The following is a 22,593-nucleotide window of genomic DNA, read 5'->3' on the forward strand; positions in this document are numbered from 1 at the left end:
AAGGTCCGTCTAGTCAAGGCTATGGTTTTTCCAGTGGTCATGTATGGATGTGAGAGTTGGACTGTGAAGAAAGCTGAGCGCTGAAGAATTGATGCTTTTGAACTGTGGTGTTGGAGAAGACTCTTGAGAGTCCCTTGGACTGCAAGGAGATCCAACCAGTCCATCCTAAAGGAGATCAGTCCTGGGTGTTCATTGGAAGGACTGATGCTAAAGCTGAAACTCCAATACTTTGGCCACCTCATGGGAAGAGTTGACTCATTGGAAAAGACTCTGATTCTGGGACGGATTGGGGGCAGGAGGAGAAGGGGACAACTGAGGATGAGATGGCTGGATGGCATCACTGAGTCAATGGACGTGAGTCTGAGTGAACTCCGGGAGTTGGTGATGGACAGGGAGGCCTGGCGTGCTGCGATTCATGGGGTCACAAAGAGTCGGACACGACTGAGCGACTGAACTGAACTGAAGGGTTATTTACTTGTATGTGGCACACAGAGGCAAAATGCCTTGCTGATGATTAAGTCAATGATTTAAATTCTAGCTTACACTGCTCACTATAACTTTCAACTTTTGACACACTGTATTTCTCCTAAAAAGTAAGTCGTGAAGTGTTCGCTAATGGTTCTTTAAAGCGAGAAATGAACTGCAGAAAAATTGAGTGCTTGCATCATCCTGTTATATTTAATTGTCATGTTTAAGTGAACCATAGTAAAGTCAGTTTTTTTGGCTGGCATACCAATTCATTGCACATTCCTGTTCCAGTGGAGGAAGACATAGGGACGATCATGATTCCCGTGCAGAGGCTTCACGGCACTTATGGCCGTGTGACAGCTGATTTCGTCTCTCAGAGCTCCTCTGCGGTTCCTGGTGGTGTCGATTATGTACTGCATGGTAGTTCAGTCACCTTTCAGCATGGGCAGAACTTAAGTTTTATAAATGTTTCCATCATTGATGACGATGAAAGGTAATACTGTTTCGTATGTAACATGCACATTCGTAAATCATGAGTATTGTGTTTCAGTCTTTACCTATGTTTTGCACTGAAAATAGAATTTTAGATTATAGTTGTGCCCATGGAGAAATGAGTAAGGAATTCTAGGGGGTGGGATACTGGAGTAGGGTACTGGCGCAGGGTTCTGGCGTAGGGTACTGGCGTAGGGTACTGGCGCAGGGTACTGGCGTAGGGTACTGGAGTAGGGTACTGGCACAGGGTACTGGCGCAGGGCAAAAGGGACTGAGAGACCGTAGTGATTATGCGTCACTTTTTCTCAAACAGAAGAAGAAATACTGATTTTTGTTCTTCTAGATTGAAAAGTCTATAGTTAGAATGTGGAAACATCCTGCACATCATTTCCTTAAGTCATTAAACAATTAAAAAGAAGGGCAGAAAATCTAATAACTTGCAGGTTATGTAATAGTGGAGTTGATCATTTCACGCTTCTAGCTAAGCACCCTCTCCTTAGTGCTTGGTGTGTGACTACTGTGCCTTGAATATGTATGACCAATTTGGAAAATGACTAGTTATTTGGGTTTTAGAAGCATTTTATTATGTTTAGACTCACAGAATTGCTCTTTCTTGCTATGCAGTGAATTTGAGGAGCCCATTGAAATCATGCTCATTGGAGCTACTGGCGGAGCGGTCCTTGGGCGCCACCTAGTGTGCAGAATCACAATTGCCAAGAGTGACTCTCCCTTCGGTGTAATAAGATTTCTCAATCAAAGCAGAGTTTCTGTTCCTAATCCCAATTCCACAATGATTTTACCCTTGATGCTGGAGAGGACCGGAGGACTCTTGGGAGAGATTCAGGTAGAGTTATTTTTTCCCCCATGATTTTTAAAATATATTTCTCAAATATATTCATTTATTCCCAGTCAGTAATATTTATTGATTACCAAGTAGATAGATGTAAAGCAGTTTCCAAATCCTGTGAAATACATAAAATGTATGAGGTATCCAGCTGCCTTCAGGGTACTCTTGAGAGAAAGTTAACAGTTAAATGAAGGATTTTGGTAAAATTCGTTATGTCAACAAGTACATTTGTTGAGTGCTTTCCATGTGCCAGACCCTGTCACAGTCCCTGAGAACGCACAGGTTAGGAGGACACAGTTCGTCCCTGCTCTCTTAGAATTGTAAAACAATAAGCAAACAGATTGCTATAAACTTCCATCTTAGAACTGCTTTTGCTGCATCCCACAGATTTTGGATCGCTGTGTTTTTGCTGTCGTTAGTTTCTCGGTCTTTTTTGATTTCCTCTTTGATTTCTTCAATGATCCATTGGTTGTCTAGTAACATTGTTTACTGCCGGCTACCCTTGATTAGATGGTAAGGGTGTGATATTTAAGCTGAAAGAGGTGCGCATGTAACCATTAGGGGGCTGAGCGTTTGGGCAGAGGAATGAGACAGTGCAGATCTACAGACCTGGTATGCTTGAGGTGCGAAGAGGTCCACGAGGTGGGTGGGCTTGGAAATGAAGGGATAACAGCCCAAGTTAGATCACAGGGGCCTGTAGGTGTTGGACCTCAGAGAACTTTCTCAGTCAGACTGAAGATGAGTTGAAGTGCCAGTAGGATGCCATTGGAGAGTTTTAAGGAAAGGAATGATATCAGTGTCACCGGGTCGTCGGCTCACTTAGAACCGCCGAGAAGGAAGTAGGTTGTCTAAAAGCCAGAGTAGGAGCAGGGAGGGGAGTAAGAAGTGTGTCTCCCTCTAGAGCCCACAGCAGAACTAACAATGGCTCAGACAGGGAGAGAGGTCGAGATGGCCAGGCATATTCTAGAGGTTGAGGGTGTTTTGGAGGAAAAATACAGGAGGGCCGATGGAGCCTGAGGGACAGACAGGAATAAAGGATAACCTAGAAATTTTAGAGGAGCAACTGGTTACATTGTAATGCTGTTTATCAAGATGTGGCAGCTTGGGGAAAAGTAAGAGTTCTGCTTTGGCTTTGTTGATTTGGGATAGCGGCAGGACACCCCAGTGCAAGGGTCAGGAAGGCAGTGGGGTGTGCAGGTATGGGTTGGGGGAGATCAGGGCTGCAAACACCGATCTGAAAGATGGGACACACTCGGAGGCATTTGAAACTCTGAGGCCTGAGGAGTGTAGACAGGGATAGAAAAGAGAGAGACCCAAGTCCTGGGCCCCCAGCATTTATGGATTTGAGGAGGGAGAGCCAGCCAAGAAGACTGAGATGTAGAGAAGGAAAATTAGGATGACTTGTGCCAGATAAGTATCATGTAAGCCAAGGAAGATGGGACACAGTGTTTCCAGAGAAAGAAGTGGTCAGCTGTGTCTCATGCCGATCAAAGATGAAAGAAGCAAAGACAAGTGGATGTGAAAAGTATATAATTCTTTATGGATGTGAAAAGTATATAATTTTAAATTAGACAAACTTTAAATGATGCCTTTGTTGCAACATAAAAATTCTGTTTCTTTTAACTCTGAACATTTCTGTTTTTCTTATACTAGGTTATTTAAGTGTACTTGTTGCTGCATACCCAACAGACTTTTCACTTGATTCAGATAGGTTTTGATGAACAGAACCTGTGCACTAGCAAGACAGTTTGTACTTGTATTTATCAGAGTTTGTATGTGTGCTCAGTTGCTTAGTCAGGTCTGATTCTGTGGCCCCATGGACTGCAGCCCGCCAGGCTTCTCTGTCCATGGGATTCTCCAGGCAAGAGTACTGGAGTGGGTTGCCATTTCCTCCTCTAGGGGGTGTTCCCGACCTGGGGTTTGAACCTGGGTCTCCTGCTTTGGCAGGCAGATTCTTTACTACTGAGCCACCTGGAAAGCCCTATAAAGTTTTTATTACTCATATATAAATATATATATATATATGTTTAGAGTATGTACTTTTGTATTTTTGGTATCCTGTGATGGTGACAAATGACCAGGTATTCAGATTTTTCATTACTTATTAGACATTGTTGCTCATGAAAACGGGTATTCTATAGATTACATAGTTTATGTTTGTAAAGATTATTTTAAACAACATGAGTTGATAACATAGGACTTTGTGCGAGATATTCTAGAATAACTTTCACATGTATGTATATATTTTTAATACTGTGTATATATTTTTAATATATACTATATGTATATATTTTTATCCTGCAGAGTAATTCTTTGTTTAAAGCTGATTGTTTTCTTTAAAAAACAAACACCCTGCAGGTGAACTGGGAGATCGTAGGACCCAATTCTCAGGAAGCCTTACCATCACAGAATCGAGACATCGCAGACCCAGTGAGCGGGTCCTTCTCTTTTGGAGATGGGGAAGGTGGAATGAGAAGCATCATTCTCGTTATCTACCCACATGATGACATTGAAATTGAAAAGACTTTCATTATTAAACTTGAACTTGTGAGAGGAGAAGCTCAATTAGACTCCACAGCTAACGATGTTACATTAACAGTAAGTCTGACTTTATTTTTCCCACAGAATTTAGGCTTTAAAGGATCTTTCAGAAAACGTGCTTACATTTGTTGAAACTCTATGGGCTTATGATGAATTAAAAGTTATAAAACCCAATGAAGTCGTAGTAATTCCTGTGGGTCAGATGTTCTGGTTGTTATATTAGTTTATTACATAACCTGATTATTGGTAATTTTTTAAGATACTGAGAAATAGTTATTTTACACTTTTTGAGAAAATTTGATGCTTTGGGGAGATTTGGCACTTTTCAAGAGGAGGCATTTGTTGTGTCATAAACATTGGATATCTTTGCCATTAAAGGGTGTCAGAGTTCACAGGTAATCACAAGTCAGACTGTTGAAAGGAAGAATGGTACTTTTTCAGTCAGTGCAGTGATGGTGTGAGTCAGATCTAGATACAGTTTATTTGGTATGAATCACCCAGTCCATTGGGGCAGAAAATCCTGGAGACCAAGGTTACCAAAAAAAAGGTAGAGAGATGCACCTTGTTCTAAGTTTGGAAAAGCCTGTTTTATATGGGGTCTGTATCAATCAGATACAGAGAACTGGAGAACTGAAACTGTTAATGTTGGGAGACAGATATGAAGAAAGAAAGACATTCTGTAAGGAATTATATCCCATAACTGTGGGGCTGGCAAGTCAGAATCCATAAAACAGGTAGAAGGAATCCATAAAGCAGAATCCATAAAGCAGGCAGGAAGCTCAGGAACGAACTGAAGTTGCCTTCTTGAGTCTGAATTTTGTGGCGCAGGCCAGCAGGCTGGAAATGCACGCAGGATTCCTAAATTGTGGTCTTGAGGCAGAATTCCTTTTTCTTTGGGAAGCCTCAGTGTTTAAAGCTTCCATCTCATTGGATGAGGTCCATCCACATTACTGAGAATAGTTTTATTGACTTTGTTAGCTGGTTGTCAGTTTTAACCACATCTAAAATATCATTACAGCAACATCTGGATATCATTTGAGCAAACAGTTGGACACTTTAGCCTAGTCAGGCTGACACATAAAATTAACCATCACGGGGCCATTACCTCTCTCCATATTATCACTATAAATGCATCATAACCAGTAGAAAGAGGTTGGCTAAACTTAACTGGTTAAATGAGGTGAACATGAGGTGAGTAAAGCTAATTCAAGCTTTGAAGTTCTATCCTTTTGAGGTTCTACAAATTGTCACTTTCTGAACACTTATTCCCGTTATCCTTGAGGAGTAAGAACCTTCTTGCTTTAGGTAACCGTCAGGGAAATGAAGGTTTTTAAAAGTTACATAGCCAGATACAATCATGCCCAAGAGTCGTGATTGTGTTTCTTTCATCCCCTCAGTTTGTCTTGTACATACACAACGTATCAGGGCACTGAACTTGGATGCTGTGATTTCCTCCGTAGTTGATACAATGTCTCCTCTCTGCTCTCTTTCTAGATAGAGAAGTTTGGTGATCCTAATGGAGTGATTCAGTTTGCTCCCGAGTCTTTGTCCGAGGAGACCTATTTGGAACCATCCACTCTGGAAGGGCCCCTGATCATTACCTTCTTTGTCAGAAGAATCAAGGGTGTTTCAGGAGAGATCATGGTACCGTTTTTCTTTGGATTTTTAAGCAGAGTAATCGTTTGCCTGATGGTTGTGGTTGAGAAGAACAGAGAAACTGTGTGTTCTGGAGAATTAGAGTTTTTGATAAACTGAAGCGACATGAATTTTCACACATGCTGAGGTTCACCGAGGCCCCTTTGGGCTGGCTCGCTGGCACCAACCTCTGGTTATCTCTTTAAATATTCAGTTGCAGTTAGGTTAAAAAGATCTTTCTCATATTTAATCACAAAGAATATGATTGAACTATTTTGTAATTTATTGTTTGCTATAATGTGAAGCTTTTTCTACTTAACAAGACTATCCATGATTTTTACAAATTGCTTAATATATTCTTTATTCTCAATATCATTGAGATGTCCTTATAAATTATCAAGATATTCATTGAACAGGTCAAGGTTATCTGTTTGCTAGCTAAATTTATTTTGTGAAATGTCTCTATAAACTTAGCTTTTCCCCTGTACTGGAGATTAATTGTTACTTTTCTTCAGTTGAAACTTTATGGATATAAAAAATTTTTGGAAAATAAATTTTTTAGAGATTTTTTGGGAGAAATTCTTAATTTTTAAAATCTTAGGTATCCTCTTTTTATTAAAAACAAACAGAAACAAATTCAAATGTGAATATCAGATTATCTGCTTACGTTTTACCCTCAAACATGGTCTTGGTTCACTGTTGAATGTACTTGTGGAACTGGTATGGTATTTTAAAGTTAACTTGTTTCTCTTTATCTTTTCAAATTATGTTTATTAATTTAGAAGCAGGTGAAATGAGATTTTGTCATCCTGTCCTGCAAATGGCATATAATAGCCTGAAAGAGTTAAGACAGTTTCTGAATTACTTAAGTAGAGATACTTGGAAAATTTAAATTTGAATATATTGATGCACACTTATATAGGGAAGCTTTTTATATATAATTGAGGTAAACGAATTTAAGGGATTTTGATTAAAAACACTGTGTTATATAACTTTGTTGGTTTTCTTCCTTTTGTTTTAGGTTTATTGGGAATTAAGTAGTGAGTTTGATATTACTGGAGACTTTCTTTCTACAAAAGGAAGTTTCACCATTGCTGATGGAGAAAGTAAAGCCAGCTTTGATGTTCATTTGCTGCCAGATGATATTCCTGAGATAGAGGAAGTGTATGTGCTCCAGCTTGTTTTAGTAAAGGGAGGAGCAAAACTGGATACAGAAAAATGTGTCATTCGGTTCTCTGTTTCTGCAAATGACGACCCGCATGGAATTTTTGCCCTGTATTCAGATCATCAGTCCATACTTATTGGGCAGAACCTTCGTAGATTCATCCAAATTAATGTAACCCGGCTTGCGGGCACATTTGGAGATGTGGCTGTTAGATATCGAATATCATCTGACTCTAAGGAGCAGTCTGTTGTTACAGAAAATGCAGAGAGGCAGTTGGTGGTCAGAGATGGTACCAGATATAAAGTGGACTCAGTGCCAGTCCAGAGTCAGGTTTGTAGCATCTCTTTCGTTTTTCCAGTCATTCTGAAAGACTCCTTCAAGAAAACCCTTGTTAATCTCATGATCAGTTTAAAATCTGATTGAGATATTTAAATGGAACCGTGGAAAATGCCTTAGAAAATGCATAGTAATTTTTGGGTAATACATATACTGCTGCTAAGTCGCTTCAGTCATGTCCAACTCTGTGCGACCCCATAGACGGCAGCCCACCAGGCTCCCTTGTCCCTGGGATTCTCCAGGCAAGAACACTGGAGTGGGTTGCCATTTCCTTCTCCAACGCATGAAGTGAAAAGTGAAAGTGAAGTCGCTCAGCCGTGTCTGACTCTTAGCAACCCCATGGACTGCAGCCTACCAGGCTCCTCCGTCCATGGGATTTTCCAGGCAAGAGTACTGGAGTGGGGTGCCATTGCCTTGGTATTTGCAAATTATAAGTAAATAAGTATCTGTTCCTTCCTAGAGATAAAATATTTTTGTCTAGATAGTAGAAGGCAGTTATTTAGTTCTTCAGAATTCCAGGAATTGTTCCAAGTGCTGCACACACTCACATTACACACACATGTACACACTGGATGCTTATTGAGGGGGAGATATTTGTAGGCTTCCTTGTGCTCCTATCTGGAGAAGGAAATGGCAACCCACTCCAGTATTCTTACCTGGAGAATTCCATGGATGGAGGGGCCTGGTGGGCTACAGTCCATGGGGTCACAAAGAGTCGGACACGACTGAGTGACTAACACATGTGCTCTTACCGAAGAGCAGTGCAGTGAGAGATGGATACATGTTTCCTGGGGTCTGACGGGGCTACATGGTATCTGCTCTTCTCTCCTTAAAAATCTGCCACCCAGGAAGTCAGCTATGGGTTTTTTTGTTAATGAAGAGAGAGGACAGCAGACTATTCTGCCAACATATCAGGTGAGAGTGGCAGGAACCAAGTGGGTGCCCAGCAACCTTTCTCACTCTGAGCCACAGAAAGTGATTTGAGGGACTCTTTGTCTCAATCCTTCCAAGAGGATACCTAATGTCATTCCATATGCACGGGAGAGCAGTTCATTTATTTCACACATGGGATGCAATGCAGCAGTGGGGATTCCTATTTCATGCCCGTGAAAGTCTGTGCCAGAGGGTAGCCAGATTGGAGTTGTCTCGAAAATGGTATGAGGTGGATTATGAAGTTAGGAGACAGTAAAAAAGGTCATTGGAAGAGTGTGTGTTTCTGTGGTGGAATGGCGATGAGCTGAATTCTGAAGTCTTTGATGAACATACAGATGGATTCCATGAAAGGTGAAACGTTTGGGTGCCTGCCAGTGTTATTCAGGAAAGGACTACAGAAGTGAGGCAAGACCCTTGTCATTCTTCCTCAAAGCAACTCCCCACCTGCTCCAGAGGTGCCGGAAGATTGGTGGAAAGGTCCAAGAAGGGCTGGAGAAGTACTGAAAAGTCATGCCTGATCCCTTTCCCACCTTAGATCTTTAGCTGTGGATTGAGCAAGAACTGGGATAAATAGAGGAGCTTTAATGGAGTGTGAGATGAAAGTTTTTACTGGTATGGATCTGGCCTTTACCTTCATAAAAAATGACAGGAGGCTTTGAGATCTACACACAACATTGTCAAAGATAAGAGGACAGAAATGAAACAGCTTCCTGTCTATAGTCCACTAAGTTCAGCCCACTCAGGAGTGGATGACATTTAAGCCTATGATCCATAGAAAATTGGCTACCTTTTGACATCTTATACTAATTGGTACCTACTATACAGCCTTTTGATCTTTTTGTGCGCTCGAGTTTTTTACTTTTGCTGTTGAATCAGCTGGGAAAATGGAGGCTTCTTAGTGAGCCCTGGGATCCATGGTTATTCCTACATCCCTGAAGTTGTTTAAGAAATTGACTCAATAACATGGCTTTGTTGTATCAATTTTTGAATTCATGTCCTATATCCCCCAGTTCTCAAGACTGGAATAAACAGTGCAAAGCTGGGGAAATGAGAGATGGATTAAAGTAATCAGAATATTATTATATCAAGTCTCATTTACAAATTAGAAGAGTTTAAAAAAAAACAGTGTGCTTTAGTTCTGTACTTGAAACATTTTCCCATACCGATCTGTGTAACATCAGCTTCTGAACACACTCAAGTTCAAATCTCTGTTATTGAGCCCTAGGAGGTCTTCCTTTAACTTTTCTAGGAATAGCTGTGTATTTTTTTATACACGTTTCACTTAGCAATAAGGCATGCCACAGTGAAGGCTATGCTATTCTTTTACAATGTGGATAATACAAATTCAGTTCAGTTCAGTCGCTCAGTCATGTCCAACTCTTCTCGACCCCATGAACTGCAGCATGCCAGGCCTCCCTGTCCATGACCAACTCCTGGAGTTTACCCAAACTCATGTCCATTGAGTCAGTGCTGCCATCTAACCATCTTATCCTCTGTCGTCCCCTTCTCCTCCTGCCTTCAATCTTTCCCAACATCAGGGTCTTTGCGAATAAGTCAGCTCTTCGCATCAGGTGGCCAAAGTATTGGAGTTTCAGCTTCAACATCAGTCCTTCCAGTGAACACCCAGGACTGATTTCCTTTAGGATGGACAAATTACTCTCCGACTAATTACATAAGAAAGCTGAAATATATGATATATATATCATATATGTTTATCTCACAGGGAGTAAGATCCTTGGTCTGCCTAGCTTTTAGATTATCTCTCGGGGTACCTGAGACATTTTGAAGGATGATCATCCTCTTTTCCTTTCACTTTGAATGCTTAATGGTACAGTTTATAAAGATCTTAACTTTCCTAATACCTTAACTTTCCTTTGAGGTATCTATGGATATCTTCATATCTGTTCTGAACCTATATTAATTATTTTTACTATTTATATTTTCAATAAAGAGTAGCAAAAGTTTACTAGCTTGCACATACATGAAAGCTCCCTCTTATTGGCATGCTTTAACATCGTTCATTAATATGATTAAATTCATATTTCATGGGTTCCTTCTGTCTCTTACATTCCAGGATGTGTGGTGTAGGCTGCTCCTAGATGATTAGGTGTTGCTGTGTGCGTTAGTCTCCAAGGTGACCCTTTAGGGCCAAGTGTGACACATGCTAAAGCGAGGGGAAGATTTTCCCAGTGGTCCCTTTCTTGCCTCACACCCTGGGTGCTCTTGAAGTTTGGGATGTTAGTTACAAGTTACATACAATTGTCCCTGCTGTGCCCTCCTGATAAATGTTAGGATTTCAGCTGGGTCAGCCACGGAGAAGGACCTTCAAGTGGGTGTTGGAACAGAGTGAGTTTCCATTAGGTTCTGAAAACTAGAAGACTCTTGATGTTGGTTTAATATGAGGGTCAGAGAGTGAACAGTTCACCATCTGGTTAACAAGGTTCACGACAGGCTTCTTAGATGAAGTGACGGTAAGAAGCCCTGGTACACTAAAGAAACCTATGTTTAAGAGAACTTAGAATGCAAGATAAGATTATATCCATTGTCATCATTTATTCAAGTATTTACGGGGCACTTACCATGGGTCAGCGTTTGTGAGAAGCACTGCAGACACTGATCATGGGGTGTAATTCCTGTTGTCACACTGCTCCCTGTCGATGCAGGAGAAGGCCCTTTAACAGCCAGTTATAAAAGTGAGTGAGTAGGCAGTATTCCGGAGAAGGCAATGGCACCCCACTCCAGTCCTCCTGCCTGGAGAATCCCATGGACGGAGGAGCCTGGTAGGCTGCGGTCCATGGGGTCGTGAAGAGTGGGACATGACTGAGCGACTTCACTTTCACTTTTCACTTTCATACATTGGAGAAGGAAATGGCAACCCACTCCAGTGTTCTTGCCTGGGGAACCCCAGGGATGGGGAAGCCTGGTGGGCTGCCGTCTATGGGGTCGCACAGAGTCGGACATGACTGAAGCAACTTAGCAGCAGCAGCAGCAGGCAGTATTCAAGATGCACACAGGATATTATGGGCGAGTAAATTCTGTTCGTGCCAAAAGCCATCAAGAATGATGGGCAATCTGTAGAGTGGTTCTGTGATGCTCTCCTGGGTCCAGAACATGAGAGGGCATAACAGAACATGCTCGACTCCTAAAAACCTTCAAGTTCCTTTTCAAATTAGTCACCCTGCTTTCCTTCTGTAGGCAAACCAGCATTTCCCCAAATGCCCCGTTGACTCCTGTTCAAACTTTAATGTTTCATTACCGCAGGCTGGGGTCCTGCCACGCCACACGGGTCCTTGTGCCGAAAGGGCCAGTGAACGGAGCTGGGTGGCAAGACACAAATGCCTGGGTGCTTTGAGCTGACATCTGGCCCTGCATTTTTTAGGATATGGGGATAAAAAATGCTTAGCTGCCCACCCAGTGAACTGCATGGGGAGAGGGCATTCCTTCAAGGAGAGGAGGGAAGCACACGATTGAAGCCAGGAGACTGATTTATGTCTTGTTTCCTCAGCCCTTGATCTGTGCTTCATGTTCAGTGAATGTCATTTTGAAAAAATGAAGATTGATCGAATGAGTAAAACATCTGTTCCCCTCATGTTGCACATTTGAAACCACCATAGGACATATTTTACATATTTGGGTGGTTTGATATGTGTTTAAGTACATTACACTTAAAAGAAGGACAGACCTCACAGAAATGGTTATTTTTACATCCAGGAAAGATGTATAGAGTCATTAGTAATATTCTAGGTTATGGCAGCGTATCCATTATCATTAGCAAGGTTTCTATGGGCAAATATAAGTGCTAAAAAAAATCTCTGTAAAATAATGGTGGTGGTGGTGGTGGTGGTGGTGGTTTTGTTGCTAACTCGTGTCCGACTCTTGGGATCCGGTAGAAGGACCGTAGCCTGCCAGGCTCTTCAGTCCATGGGATTCTCCAGGTAAAAATACTGGAATAGGTTACCATCTCCTTCTCCACTGTAAAGTAATACAAGTTTTCAAATTCAGGATTTCCCTATTTTGTTGGATTCTAAAACTTTGAAAATTGGTAGTCTAATATATGGTGTTAGAAGTTTTTACTTGTCCAAAATATTCGGATAATCAGTGTACCTAAATCATTATCTGTTTTGAGTAAATGTCATTAGAGTTCTTAGTTCCTACCCAGTGAAGAAGGAGAAAGTGAGTTTTGCTGGTTTTAGAAGCTGACACTTTTCACCACTGTGCTCTCTCCATTCCTGGAACACGTGATTCTATCACTGAGACTCCTGGGATTCTCATCATTCTTCAGGTCATCCAGGCTTCCCTGGTAGCTCAGCTGGTAAAGAATCCTCCTGTAGTGCAGGAGACCCTGCTTCAATTTCTGGGTCTAGAAGATTCCCTGGAAAAGGGATAGGCTACCACTGCAGTATTCTTGGGCTTCCTTGGTGGCTCAGCTGGTAAAGAATCTGCCCACAATGCAGGAGACCTGGGTTCGATTCCTGGGTTGGGAAGATCCCCTGGAGAAGGCACAGGCTACCCACTCCAGTATTCTTGGGCTTCCTTGGTGCCTCAGATGGTAAAGAATCTGCCTGTAATGCAGGAGACCTGGGTTCTATCCCCGGGTTGGGAAGATTCCCCTGGAGGAGGGCATGGCAACCCACTCCAGTAATTTTGCCTGGAGAATCCCCATGGACAGAGGAGCCTGGCGGGCTACAGTCCATGAGGTTGCAAAGAGTTGGACACTTAGCTGAGCGACTAAGCACAGCATGCACAGGCATAGACAGTGAATTTGAAAATTTTGGGTATTTTTAAAAATAATATTTGACTCTCACTCTTAGCCTAAAAGTCTTCATCATGGGCCTTTGTTTTATAATGTGGGGGAAAGGGCATATATTGATGAAACTGATACAAAATGAGGCAAGTAATAATGACTCACATCACATGTCAGTATTTTTCTTTGAAAATTATTATTTGCTAATAAAAAGTCACTTACACTGTTTATAGGTCTTCCTACCTCTGGGCTCGAATTTCACCTTACAGCTGGTGACCGTGATGCTTGTTGGTGGAAGTTTCTATGGCGTGCCCAAAATTCTCCAGGAAGCAAAATCCGCCGTCCTTCCAGTTCCAGAGAAAGCTGCCAATTCTCAGGTACTTGGCACAGGGTGTGGTACTCCCCCAGAACCACTAGAGGGCCACTCTTACAGAAGGGACTACGATTCTTAGAGTTTGATTTCTTAAAATCTATGTAATCCTATGAATATCAAATTTAAGCATTATGGATACCCTATATGAAAAGAATTCGGCAATTTTTGTCAGTAGGTGGAAAACCATATCTCCTTTTTTGAGTTTAAAAAAGTCTGTATCTTGTAGAATGTAAAGTATAGAATTTTAAAAATAACGGTCACCTGGAGTCAAAACTTGTTTTTTTCCCCATAATGAGTATTTAATATTGAGGCATTTTATGCTAAAAAGTTAAAATTAGAATGAAGCATCAATTAATATTTCAGACTTTCTCATTTACTGACATTGTGAACATTTAATCCGTGGGGCTCTTTTTACTGTGGCAAGCTTGTGTTGCTGCTGCTAAGTCGCGTCAGTCATGTCCGACTCTGTGCGACCCCATAGACGGCAGCCCACCAGGCTCCCCCGTCCCTGGGATTCCCCAGGCAAGAACACTGGAGTGGGTTGCCATTTCCTTCTCCAATGTGTGAAAGTAAAAAGTGAAAGTGAAGTCGCTCAGTCGTGTCCGACTCTTCTCGACCCCTTGGACTGCAGCCCACCAGGCTCCTCCGTCCATGGGATTTTCCACACAGGAGTACTGGAGTGGGGTGCCATCGCCTTCTCTGAAGCTTGTGCTGATGTAGATGAATGCTAGTGGCACCCTTAGGGGTTTGAATCTTCTGCCTAAGTTCATTTTAGGGAAGATTGTTCCCCAATCTCTTCATAATTCACTTGAGAACAAAGAATGCCCTGAGGGCTTTGCTTCCTGCGTAGGCCAGTTCTGTCAGTGTGGGAACAAGACAGGGCTGCTGTCTCTGGCTGTGGTACCATGTGTGTTTTATAAACCGTGAGAAGATGCCAGCCTGCATCCCACTCCCTCTGGTGGGGGCTCCTTCAGCTTGACCAGGAAGTGGGCATGACGTCTGTCCAGATAGACACTCGAGGCAGGAGAGTTAAGGCCTGGCCAACGGCTTATTAACAGGGTCTGTGGCCATAAAGGGGATGGTCTTCAAGTTACTACCTCCTGGGCTGCTGCTTCCCCGGGTATGAATCTGCTTTGCCCCTAAAGTGGAACCCACAGCGTTAAAAATAACTGAGCGGGATGGTTTTTGTCTGCAGCTCCTCTGTTCAAGAGGGAGTGAGATTTTAGCGTATAATGCTTTGACGTTTTATCTTCTTTTGTTCGTAGGTCGTTATAACAAAGATTCCTTTCAACCTGAACCATTCATTTGGTGTAGTGAATTATTTTCTGCTCCTTGTCTCTGCTTGTTGTCACAACACTGTGTCACTGGGCTAGATCACAGCCAGTCATAGGGTATTACTGTCCGTGGTGTATCCTTCTATACTCCTTACCAGTATTTGAGTGTGTGTGTATGTGTGTGGGTGTGCACACATGTGATGTTGCTAGGATACTTTCAAACAGCCTTTAACCATGTAGCGAGCACGAGCTGACATACACTACAGATTTTGGCAGTTGCTAAGCAGAAGGCTTGCTGTAATAGGGAATCTAGACGGGTGTCAAGTTGAAGTTGTTGGTTTTCTTTTCTGTGCCTTCAGAAGCCGTCCTGTGGCCCTGTCTTACGCTTTTCTGCTCCTCTCCAGTCCAATTTAAAATGGGGAGAATGAGTCTTAATATAGAACTGTCGATCCCATGGTGTCCCAAACCGATGGATATTGGGACCAGAAGAGGTAAACTAAGTTGTCCAAATAGTAGCGTGAAGCCAGGAGTCTGCTTTTATTTCTATTCTCTGGCCAGAACTTATTTTATCTATAAATCCTGGGGTACTCTGGGAAGGGTGGCCCTGAAAACCAGATCTTACTTTATGTGGATGAAAAATACCATTATTTAAAAAAATCTTTGAAGCTGTCTGATCCTCAAAAAAAGATATTAAATTGAATCAAAGTCTGAAAAAATCCTTAATAGAAAATCTAGTTCATGGTGCTCACTTTATAAATTTATTGTTGTATTTCAGAAAGAAGTCAAAGTTTAGTTTTAAACAAAACAGTTTATAAAGACCCATCAGTTCAGTTCAGTCGCTCAGTCGTGTGATCCCATGGACTGCAGCATGCCAGGCTTCCCTGTCCATCACAAACTCCTGGAGTTTACTCAAACTCATGTCCATTGTGTCGGTGATGCCATACAACCATCTCATCCTCTGTTGTCCCCTTCTCCCGCCTTCAATCTTTCCCAGCATCAGGGTCTTTTCCAAAGAATCAGCTCTTTGCATCAGGTGGCCAAAGTATTGGAGTTTCAGCTTCAGCATCAGTCCTTCCAATGAATATTCAGGACTGATCTCCTTTAGGATGGACTGGTTGGATTTCCTTGCACTCCAAGAGACTCTCAAGAGTCTTCTCCAACACCACAGTTTAAAAGCATCATTTCTTCGGCGCTCAGCTTTCTTTATAGTCCCATATAAAGAGCCATGGCAAGTCATCAAAATGCTATTTTTAATCTTTTCATTTAACCATAATTACAACTGTATTTTTAGATACTGTTAATTCAGAATTCACATTTTGATAAAAAAAAAAAACTATAACTATAATCAAAATTATAAATAGGATACATTTTCAAATTTCAGGTGCCATTTCTTAAATACTACTCTTAATCAAAAGTATTTTAGAGCAAAGAAATATATTGTGTAAACAAACAGAAAGTTGACTTTTAACCCACTCCTCAGAAAACAGGAACCTTTAGAGAAAAGAAAATATTCTAAGCATGTTTTCTCTCAGGTTGGGTTTGAGTTTACTGCTTTTCCACTCACGGACATCGCTGCCGGGACAAGCCAAGCTGTGATTTCTAGGAGAGGCACGTATGGCTCTCTCAAGGTTTCCTGGGCGGCTGGATACGTTCCTGGGTCAGAAATCCCTGAATTCACTACTGTTGGCAACATGACCCCCAAAGTAGGTGAGTTGTGTCTTTTCTAGGATTTTGTCTATAGAATATGGAAATGTATCATTGGCCACTTATTTTCTTGGATCCTCTTCACTCTGGACAGTGAATGAGCTAGCTTCTCATATTTAAGTGATCAGAATTGCACTGAAATTAACAACGTCATACCTCACCTGAAAATGATGGTCATAAGTAGCCTGCTCGGTTTAAACATGTTGTTGTTTAGTTGCTGTCATGTCCGACTCGTTGCTACCCCAGGGACTGTAGCTTGCCAGGCTCCTGTGTCCATGGGATTTCCCAGGCAAGAATATTGGAATGGGTTGCCATTTCCTACTCCAGAAGATCTTCTTGATCCAGGGTTTAAATCCACATCTCCTGCATAGCAGGGAGATTCTTTACCATTGAGCCACCAGAGAAACCCCAGGTTTATACAGGAGGAGTTTGTGAAAAGTAACTCTAAAGACCTGATGTGGCCCATGTGTGTCTGTCGCTTAGTCATGTCTGACTCTTTGCAACCCCTTGGACTGTAGCCCGTGAGGCCCCTCTGTCCATGGGGTTCTCCAGGGAAGAATACTGGAATGGGTAGCCATTTCCTTCTCCAGGAGATCTTCCTGACCCAGGGATCGAACCTGGGTCTCCTGCATTGCAGGCAGATACTTTACCATCTGAGCTATCAGTTCAGTTCAGTTCAGTCGCTCAGTCGTGTCCGACTCTTTGCGACCCCGTCGACCAGGGCACGCCAGGCCTCCCTGTCCATCACCGACTCTCGGAGTTCACTCAGACTCATGTCCATTGTGTCCGTGATGCCATCCAACCATCTCATCCTCTGTTGTCCCCTTCTCCTGCCCTCAATCTTGCCAGCATCAGGGTCTTTTCAAATGAGTCAGCTCTTCGCATCAGGTGGCCAAAGTATTGGAGTTTCAGCTTCAACATCAGTTCTTCCAATGAACACCCAGGACTGGTTTCCTTTAGAATGGACTGGTTGGATCTCCTTGAGTCCAAGGGACTCTCAAGAGTCTTCTCCAACACCACAGTTCAAAAGCATCCATTCTTCGGCACTCAGCTTTCTTTATAGTCCAACTCTCACATCCATACATGACTACTGGAAAAACCATAGCCTTGACTTTGTTGGCAAAGTAATGTCTCTGCTTTTTAATATGCTGTCTAGATTGGTCATAACTTTCCCTCCAAGGAGTAAGTGTCTTTTAACTTCATGGCTGCATGCCCCAAAAAATAAAGTCTGACACTGTTTCCACTGTTTACCCATCTATTTCCCATGAAGTGATGGGACCGGATGCCATGATCTTAGTTTTCTGAATGTTGAGCTTTAAGCCAACATTTTCACTCTCCTCTTTCACTTTCATCTAGAGGCTGTTTAGTTCTTCTTCACTTTCTGCCATAAGAGTTGTGTCATCTGCATATCTGAAGTTATTGATATTTCTCCTGGCAATCTTGATTCTAGCTTGTGCTTCATCCAGCCCAGCGTTTCTCATGATGTACTCTGCATATAAGTTAAATAAGCAAGGTGAAAATATACAGCCTTGACGTACTCCTTTTCCTATTTGGAACCAGTCTGTTATTCCATGTCCAGTTCTAACTGTTGCTTCCTGACCTGCATACAGATTTCTCAAGAGGCAGGTCAGGTGGTCTGGTATTCCCATGTCTTTCAGAATTTTCCACAGTTTATTGTGATCCACACAATCAAAGCGCATAGTCAGTAGAGCACAAGTAGATGTTTTTCTAGAACTCTCTTGCTTTTTCGATAATCCAGTGGATGTTGGCAATTTAATCTCTGGCTCCTCTGCCTTTTCTGAAACCAGCTTGAACATCTGGAAGATCACAGTTCACATACTGCTGAAGCCTGGCTTGCAGAATTTTGAGCATTACTTTACTAGCATGTGAGATGAGTGCAATTGTGCAGTAGTTTGAGCATTCTTTGGCATTGCCTTTCTTTGGGATTGGAATGGAAACTGACCTTTTCCAGTCCTGTGGCCACTGTTAAGTTTTCCAAATTTGCTGGCATATTGAGTGCAGCACTTTCACAGCATTATCTTTTAGGTTTTTAAATAGTCCAACTGGAATTCCATCACCTCCGTTAGCTTTGTTCGTAGTGATGCTTTCTAAGGCCCACTTGACTTCACATTCCAGGATGTCTTTCTCTAGGTGAGTGATCACACCATCATGATTATCTGGGCCATGAAGCTCTTTTTTGTACAGTTCTTCTGTGTATTCTTGCCACCTCTTCTTAATATCTTCTGCTTCTGTTAGGTCCCTACCATTTCTGTCCTTTATTGAGCCCATCTTTGCATGAAATGTTCCCTTGGTATCTCTAATTTTCTTGAAGAGGTCTCTAGTCTTTCCCCTTCTGTTCTTTTCCTCTATTTCTTTGCATTGATCACTGAGGAAGGCTTTCTTATCTCTCCTTGCTATTCTTTGGAACTCTGCATTCAAATGGGTATATCTTTCCTTTTCTCCTTTGCTTTTCACTTCTCTTCTTTTCACAGCTATTTGTAAGGCCTCCTCAGACAGCCATTTTGCTTTTTGGCATTTCTTTTTCTTGAGGGTGGTCTTGCTTCCTGTCTCCTGTACAATGTCATGAACCTCCGTCCATAGTTCATCAGGCACTCTATCAGATCTAGTCCCTTAAATCTATTTCTCACTTCCACTGCATAATCATAAGGGATTTGACTTAGGTCATACCTGAATGGTCTAGTGGTTTTCCCTACTTTCTTCAATTTAATCTGAGCTATAGGGAAGTCCCAATACAATAATCAAAAAAGACACACTCTTATATCTATGTATGTGTTCAGCTGAATATTTCTGACAGTAAAGCAGCTGTTATTTATCTACTTTATTTTGTAGTTATACCATTAGTTCTGTGAGGGTCAGTGACATGCCAGTGTTGGATGGTTTGACTTCTACCTTGTAGAGTAGACAGGATTGAAGGCAAGGTTTATGTGGTCTACGGAGCTTCCTCTAAATTTATTTACACCCTGCCCCCACCACTGACTTTTTAAATGTTTTACCTTTTGTAGACAGTCATAGAATTTTGGAAAAGGAAAAATTTCACTATATGTTTAAGAGTTGAATCCCAATTTAAGAACTCAGAGAAATGAAACCCTGCTTCCTTTTTCCTGTTCCCTGTCAGGGAGGCTTTCCTTTTCCCATGGAGAAGAAAGTAAAAGAGTCTTGCTTTGGACACACCCAAGCCCTGGGCGGCTGGAGGCCTTTGTCGTTCACCTCTCTGGAGTGCAGAGCAGTGTCCCTGGTGGGGCCCAGCTTCGGTAAGACCCCTTGATTTTCAGCCAAGAAAGTCCCCGAGGGATAAGCTGGAATTTACTGATTCAAACAAAAAAGACAGAAGGATTTTTCTCCTTGAAGCAAAGGCAAAACCAGTTTTAGTTCAGAGCAACACATGGCCTGGATGCCAAAGATGCCACACCACACACTGCTTGCATGAAGAGAGTTTATCATGACCTCTGACTCGAGAATGTTGGCTTGGGGTACCATCTCCAGTAAGAACCATAAGGCAAAGCCATCTATTTTAAAAGGGAACTGTCTTCTGAAAGGATAGCCCCAAATACCTGATTTTCCTTAGAGACAAAGAGTAAGAATAAGAAATCATAGTAGGATTATACTGTGACTTTTGAGTTAAATTTATACCCGTATATTTTCAGGTAAATATGTCCCAGCCAAAAGCAGTTGACTTTTCTCATATGTGGGATAGGCTTGATCAGAACAGCAGAGAACAGATCTTAAAGCCAGCCAGACTCCTGGGTTTAATCCTGCCTCAGTCACTTATTTGCTGTGTGACTTTGGGCAAGTTACATAATCTTCCTATTCTTCAGTTTATGTATGTGGAAACTGGGAAAAGTGTGTGGGCAAAACCAGTGCGTGTTCAAGTATATTTGTTCACACATTTATGTATGGGAGATATTGGTTGGTGTAATTCAGTATGGCTTTTGATTTAACATGGATTAGTCTGGATTAGGCTGATGGGCTACCGGTGTTACTTCTGAGATAACTGATTAAATCACAACAGAATTCCATGAAGTGAAGTGAAAGTCTCTCAGTCATGTCTGACTCATTGTGACCCCATGGACTATACAGTCCATGGAATTCTCCAGGCCGGAATACTGGAGAGGGTAGCCTTTCCCTTCTCCAGGGGATCTTCCCAACCCAGGGATCGAACCCAGGTCTCCTGCATTGCAGGCGGATTCTTTAGCAGCTGAGCCACCAGGGAAGCCCACAGAATTCCACATGAAAGCACTAAGAACAGATCAGTATCAATCATGGATGACTCTTCCAATTCATGTATAAGATTTTAGCAACATTTGTGTGAGAGAACAGTCCCATTTCTGGCCAGTTGAAACCAGCAAGGCTTTTTACATCTAGGAGGGGCAACTCTTCCTGCCTGGTAGATCGACATCCTGACTGTGAGACTTTGATTTTGGTCCCCGGTGTGCTGATCATGAGAGAGAACCTGCCATTTCAGATCCTTCAAAGAGCTGCTGTGGGGTGATTGGAGAAACAGGCCAGAGGCCTCTGAGCGCCTCAGCTTGCTAACATTTGTTAGGTCCTGTCACCTGCCACCGCAGCTCCTGTCGGTTCATTTCTTGTGCTCTGGTCTATTCATCAATAAGTTAGTAGGGTTTTACGGAATTTGAAAGGGCATGTCATTTTTAAGACGCCCTCATGAGCAGCATCTTCCACGTGTGAAAGATGACTCTCTGCAAGTGGTAGCCCTGTTTTTTTATCAGTTCTCTCATGGTTTAATTTTTTTTACCCCCAGGTCAGGTTTCACTGTTGCTGAAATTGAACCAATGGGAGTCTTTCAGTTTTCGCCCAGTTCAAGAAATATCATCGTGTCGGAGGATACACAGATGATCAGATTACATGTACAAAGACTGTTTGGATTCCACGGGGAGCTTATTAAAGTTTCCTATCAGACAGCTGCAGGGAGGGCAAAGCCCCAGAAAGACTTTGAGCCTGTTCAGAACGGGGAACTGCTTTTCCAAAAATTCCAAGTTGAGGTTGATTTTGAAATAATTATTATTGATGATGAGCTTCCTGAGATAGAAGAAATTTTTTACATTAATTTAACTTCAGTGGAAATTCAAGGATTGCCAAAATTTGATGCTAATTGGAGACCACGCCTGAATCAAGATTTCAGCGTGGCAGTGATCACAATATTGGATAATGATGACTTGGCAGGAACGGATACTTCTTTCGCCAAGACAGCTGTGACCACAGCAGTGGACACAGCCCTTCCTCTGGAAACCGACTCTGCCACCACACACCCCGACACAACCGAGATTACTGCCATTCCACAGCCCACCGAAGTGGTCGCTGTGGTCACAGAGGTGGCTGGCGTACCTCCCATCCCTGAGAACCTTGTCACCCTTGCTGGGACCTCTGCCACATCTGAGAAGCCTAACGCGGCCACTGTAACTACAGATACCTCCGTTCATGGGACATTTAGTCTTGGGCCCCCTGTTGTTTACATCGAAGAGGAAATGGAGAATGGCACGTTGAACGCTGCAGAGGTTCTTGTCCGGAGAACTGGCGGGTCTGCTGGCAATGTCAGCGTAACAGTCAGAACTTTTGGTGAAAGATCTGCTCAGAAGGAACCAAACACACTGCCCTTTCCTGACCGCCATGGGATTTCCAACCTGACATGGGCAACCGAAGAAGAAGATTTTAAAGCGCAGACTCTCATCCTTGCGTTTGTAGATGGAGAAAGAGAACGTAAAGTGTCGATTGCAATTCTGGATGATGGTGATCCCGAGGGACAGGAATTCTTCTACGTGTTTCTCACAGACCCACAAGGGGGAGCACAGATCGTGAAGGGAGAGGATGACGCTGGCTTTGCAGATTTTGCCATGATCATTATTACAGGTATATATTTGGAGTGATGGGGTTAAACATGTGCCTTTGTGGTACAGAATTTGTAATAAGATTATTCTAGCTTTAATTTAAGAAGGTGAATTACTTGAATCACTCATAGATTCCATAGAAGTTGCTCAGTCGTGTCTGACTCTTTGCGACCCCATGGGCTGTAACCTACCACGATCCTCCATCCATGGGATTTCC

The 22,593-nt window shown here is 42.4% G+C and overlaps 1 protein-coding gene across 1 annotated transcript in view; it reads left to right on the top strand.

The window, feature by feature from the left end:
• Positions 1–22,593, top strand: part of ADGRV1 (adhesion G protein-coupled receptor V1) — a 543,203-nt gene that overhangs the window by 190,683 nt on the left and 329,927 nt on the right. The window contains exons 66-74 of the mRNA XM_070794032.1: positions 760–961; positions 1,585–1,804; positions 4,166–4,405; positions 5,843–5,992; positions 7,005–7,478; positions 13,395–13,538; positions 16,341–16,515; positions 19,649–19,784; positions 21,293–22,398. Of these exons, the coding sequence (XP_070650133.1) occupies positions 760–961; positions 1,585–1,804; positions 4,166–4,405; positions 5,843–5,992; positions 7,005–7,478; positions 13,395–13,538; positions 16,341–16,515; positions 19,649–19,784; positions 21,293–22,398 (2,847 nt within the window). The remainder of the gene's footprint in view (positions 1–759; positions 962–1,584; positions 1,805–4,165; positions 4,406–5,842; positions 5,993–7,004; positions 7,479–13,394; positions 13,539–16,340; positions 16,516–19,648; positions 19,785–21,292; positions 22,399–22,593) is intronic.

Source organism: Bos indicus, chromosome 7 (assembly GCF_029378745.1).
Source record: "Bos indicus isolate NIAB-ARS_2022 breed Sahiwal x Tharparkar chromosome 7, NIAB-ARS_B.indTharparkar_mat_pri_1.0, whole genome shotgun sequence".
Classification (NCBI taxonomy): Eukaryota; Metazoa; Chordata; class Mammalia; order Artiodactyla; family Bovidae; genus Bos; species Bos indicus.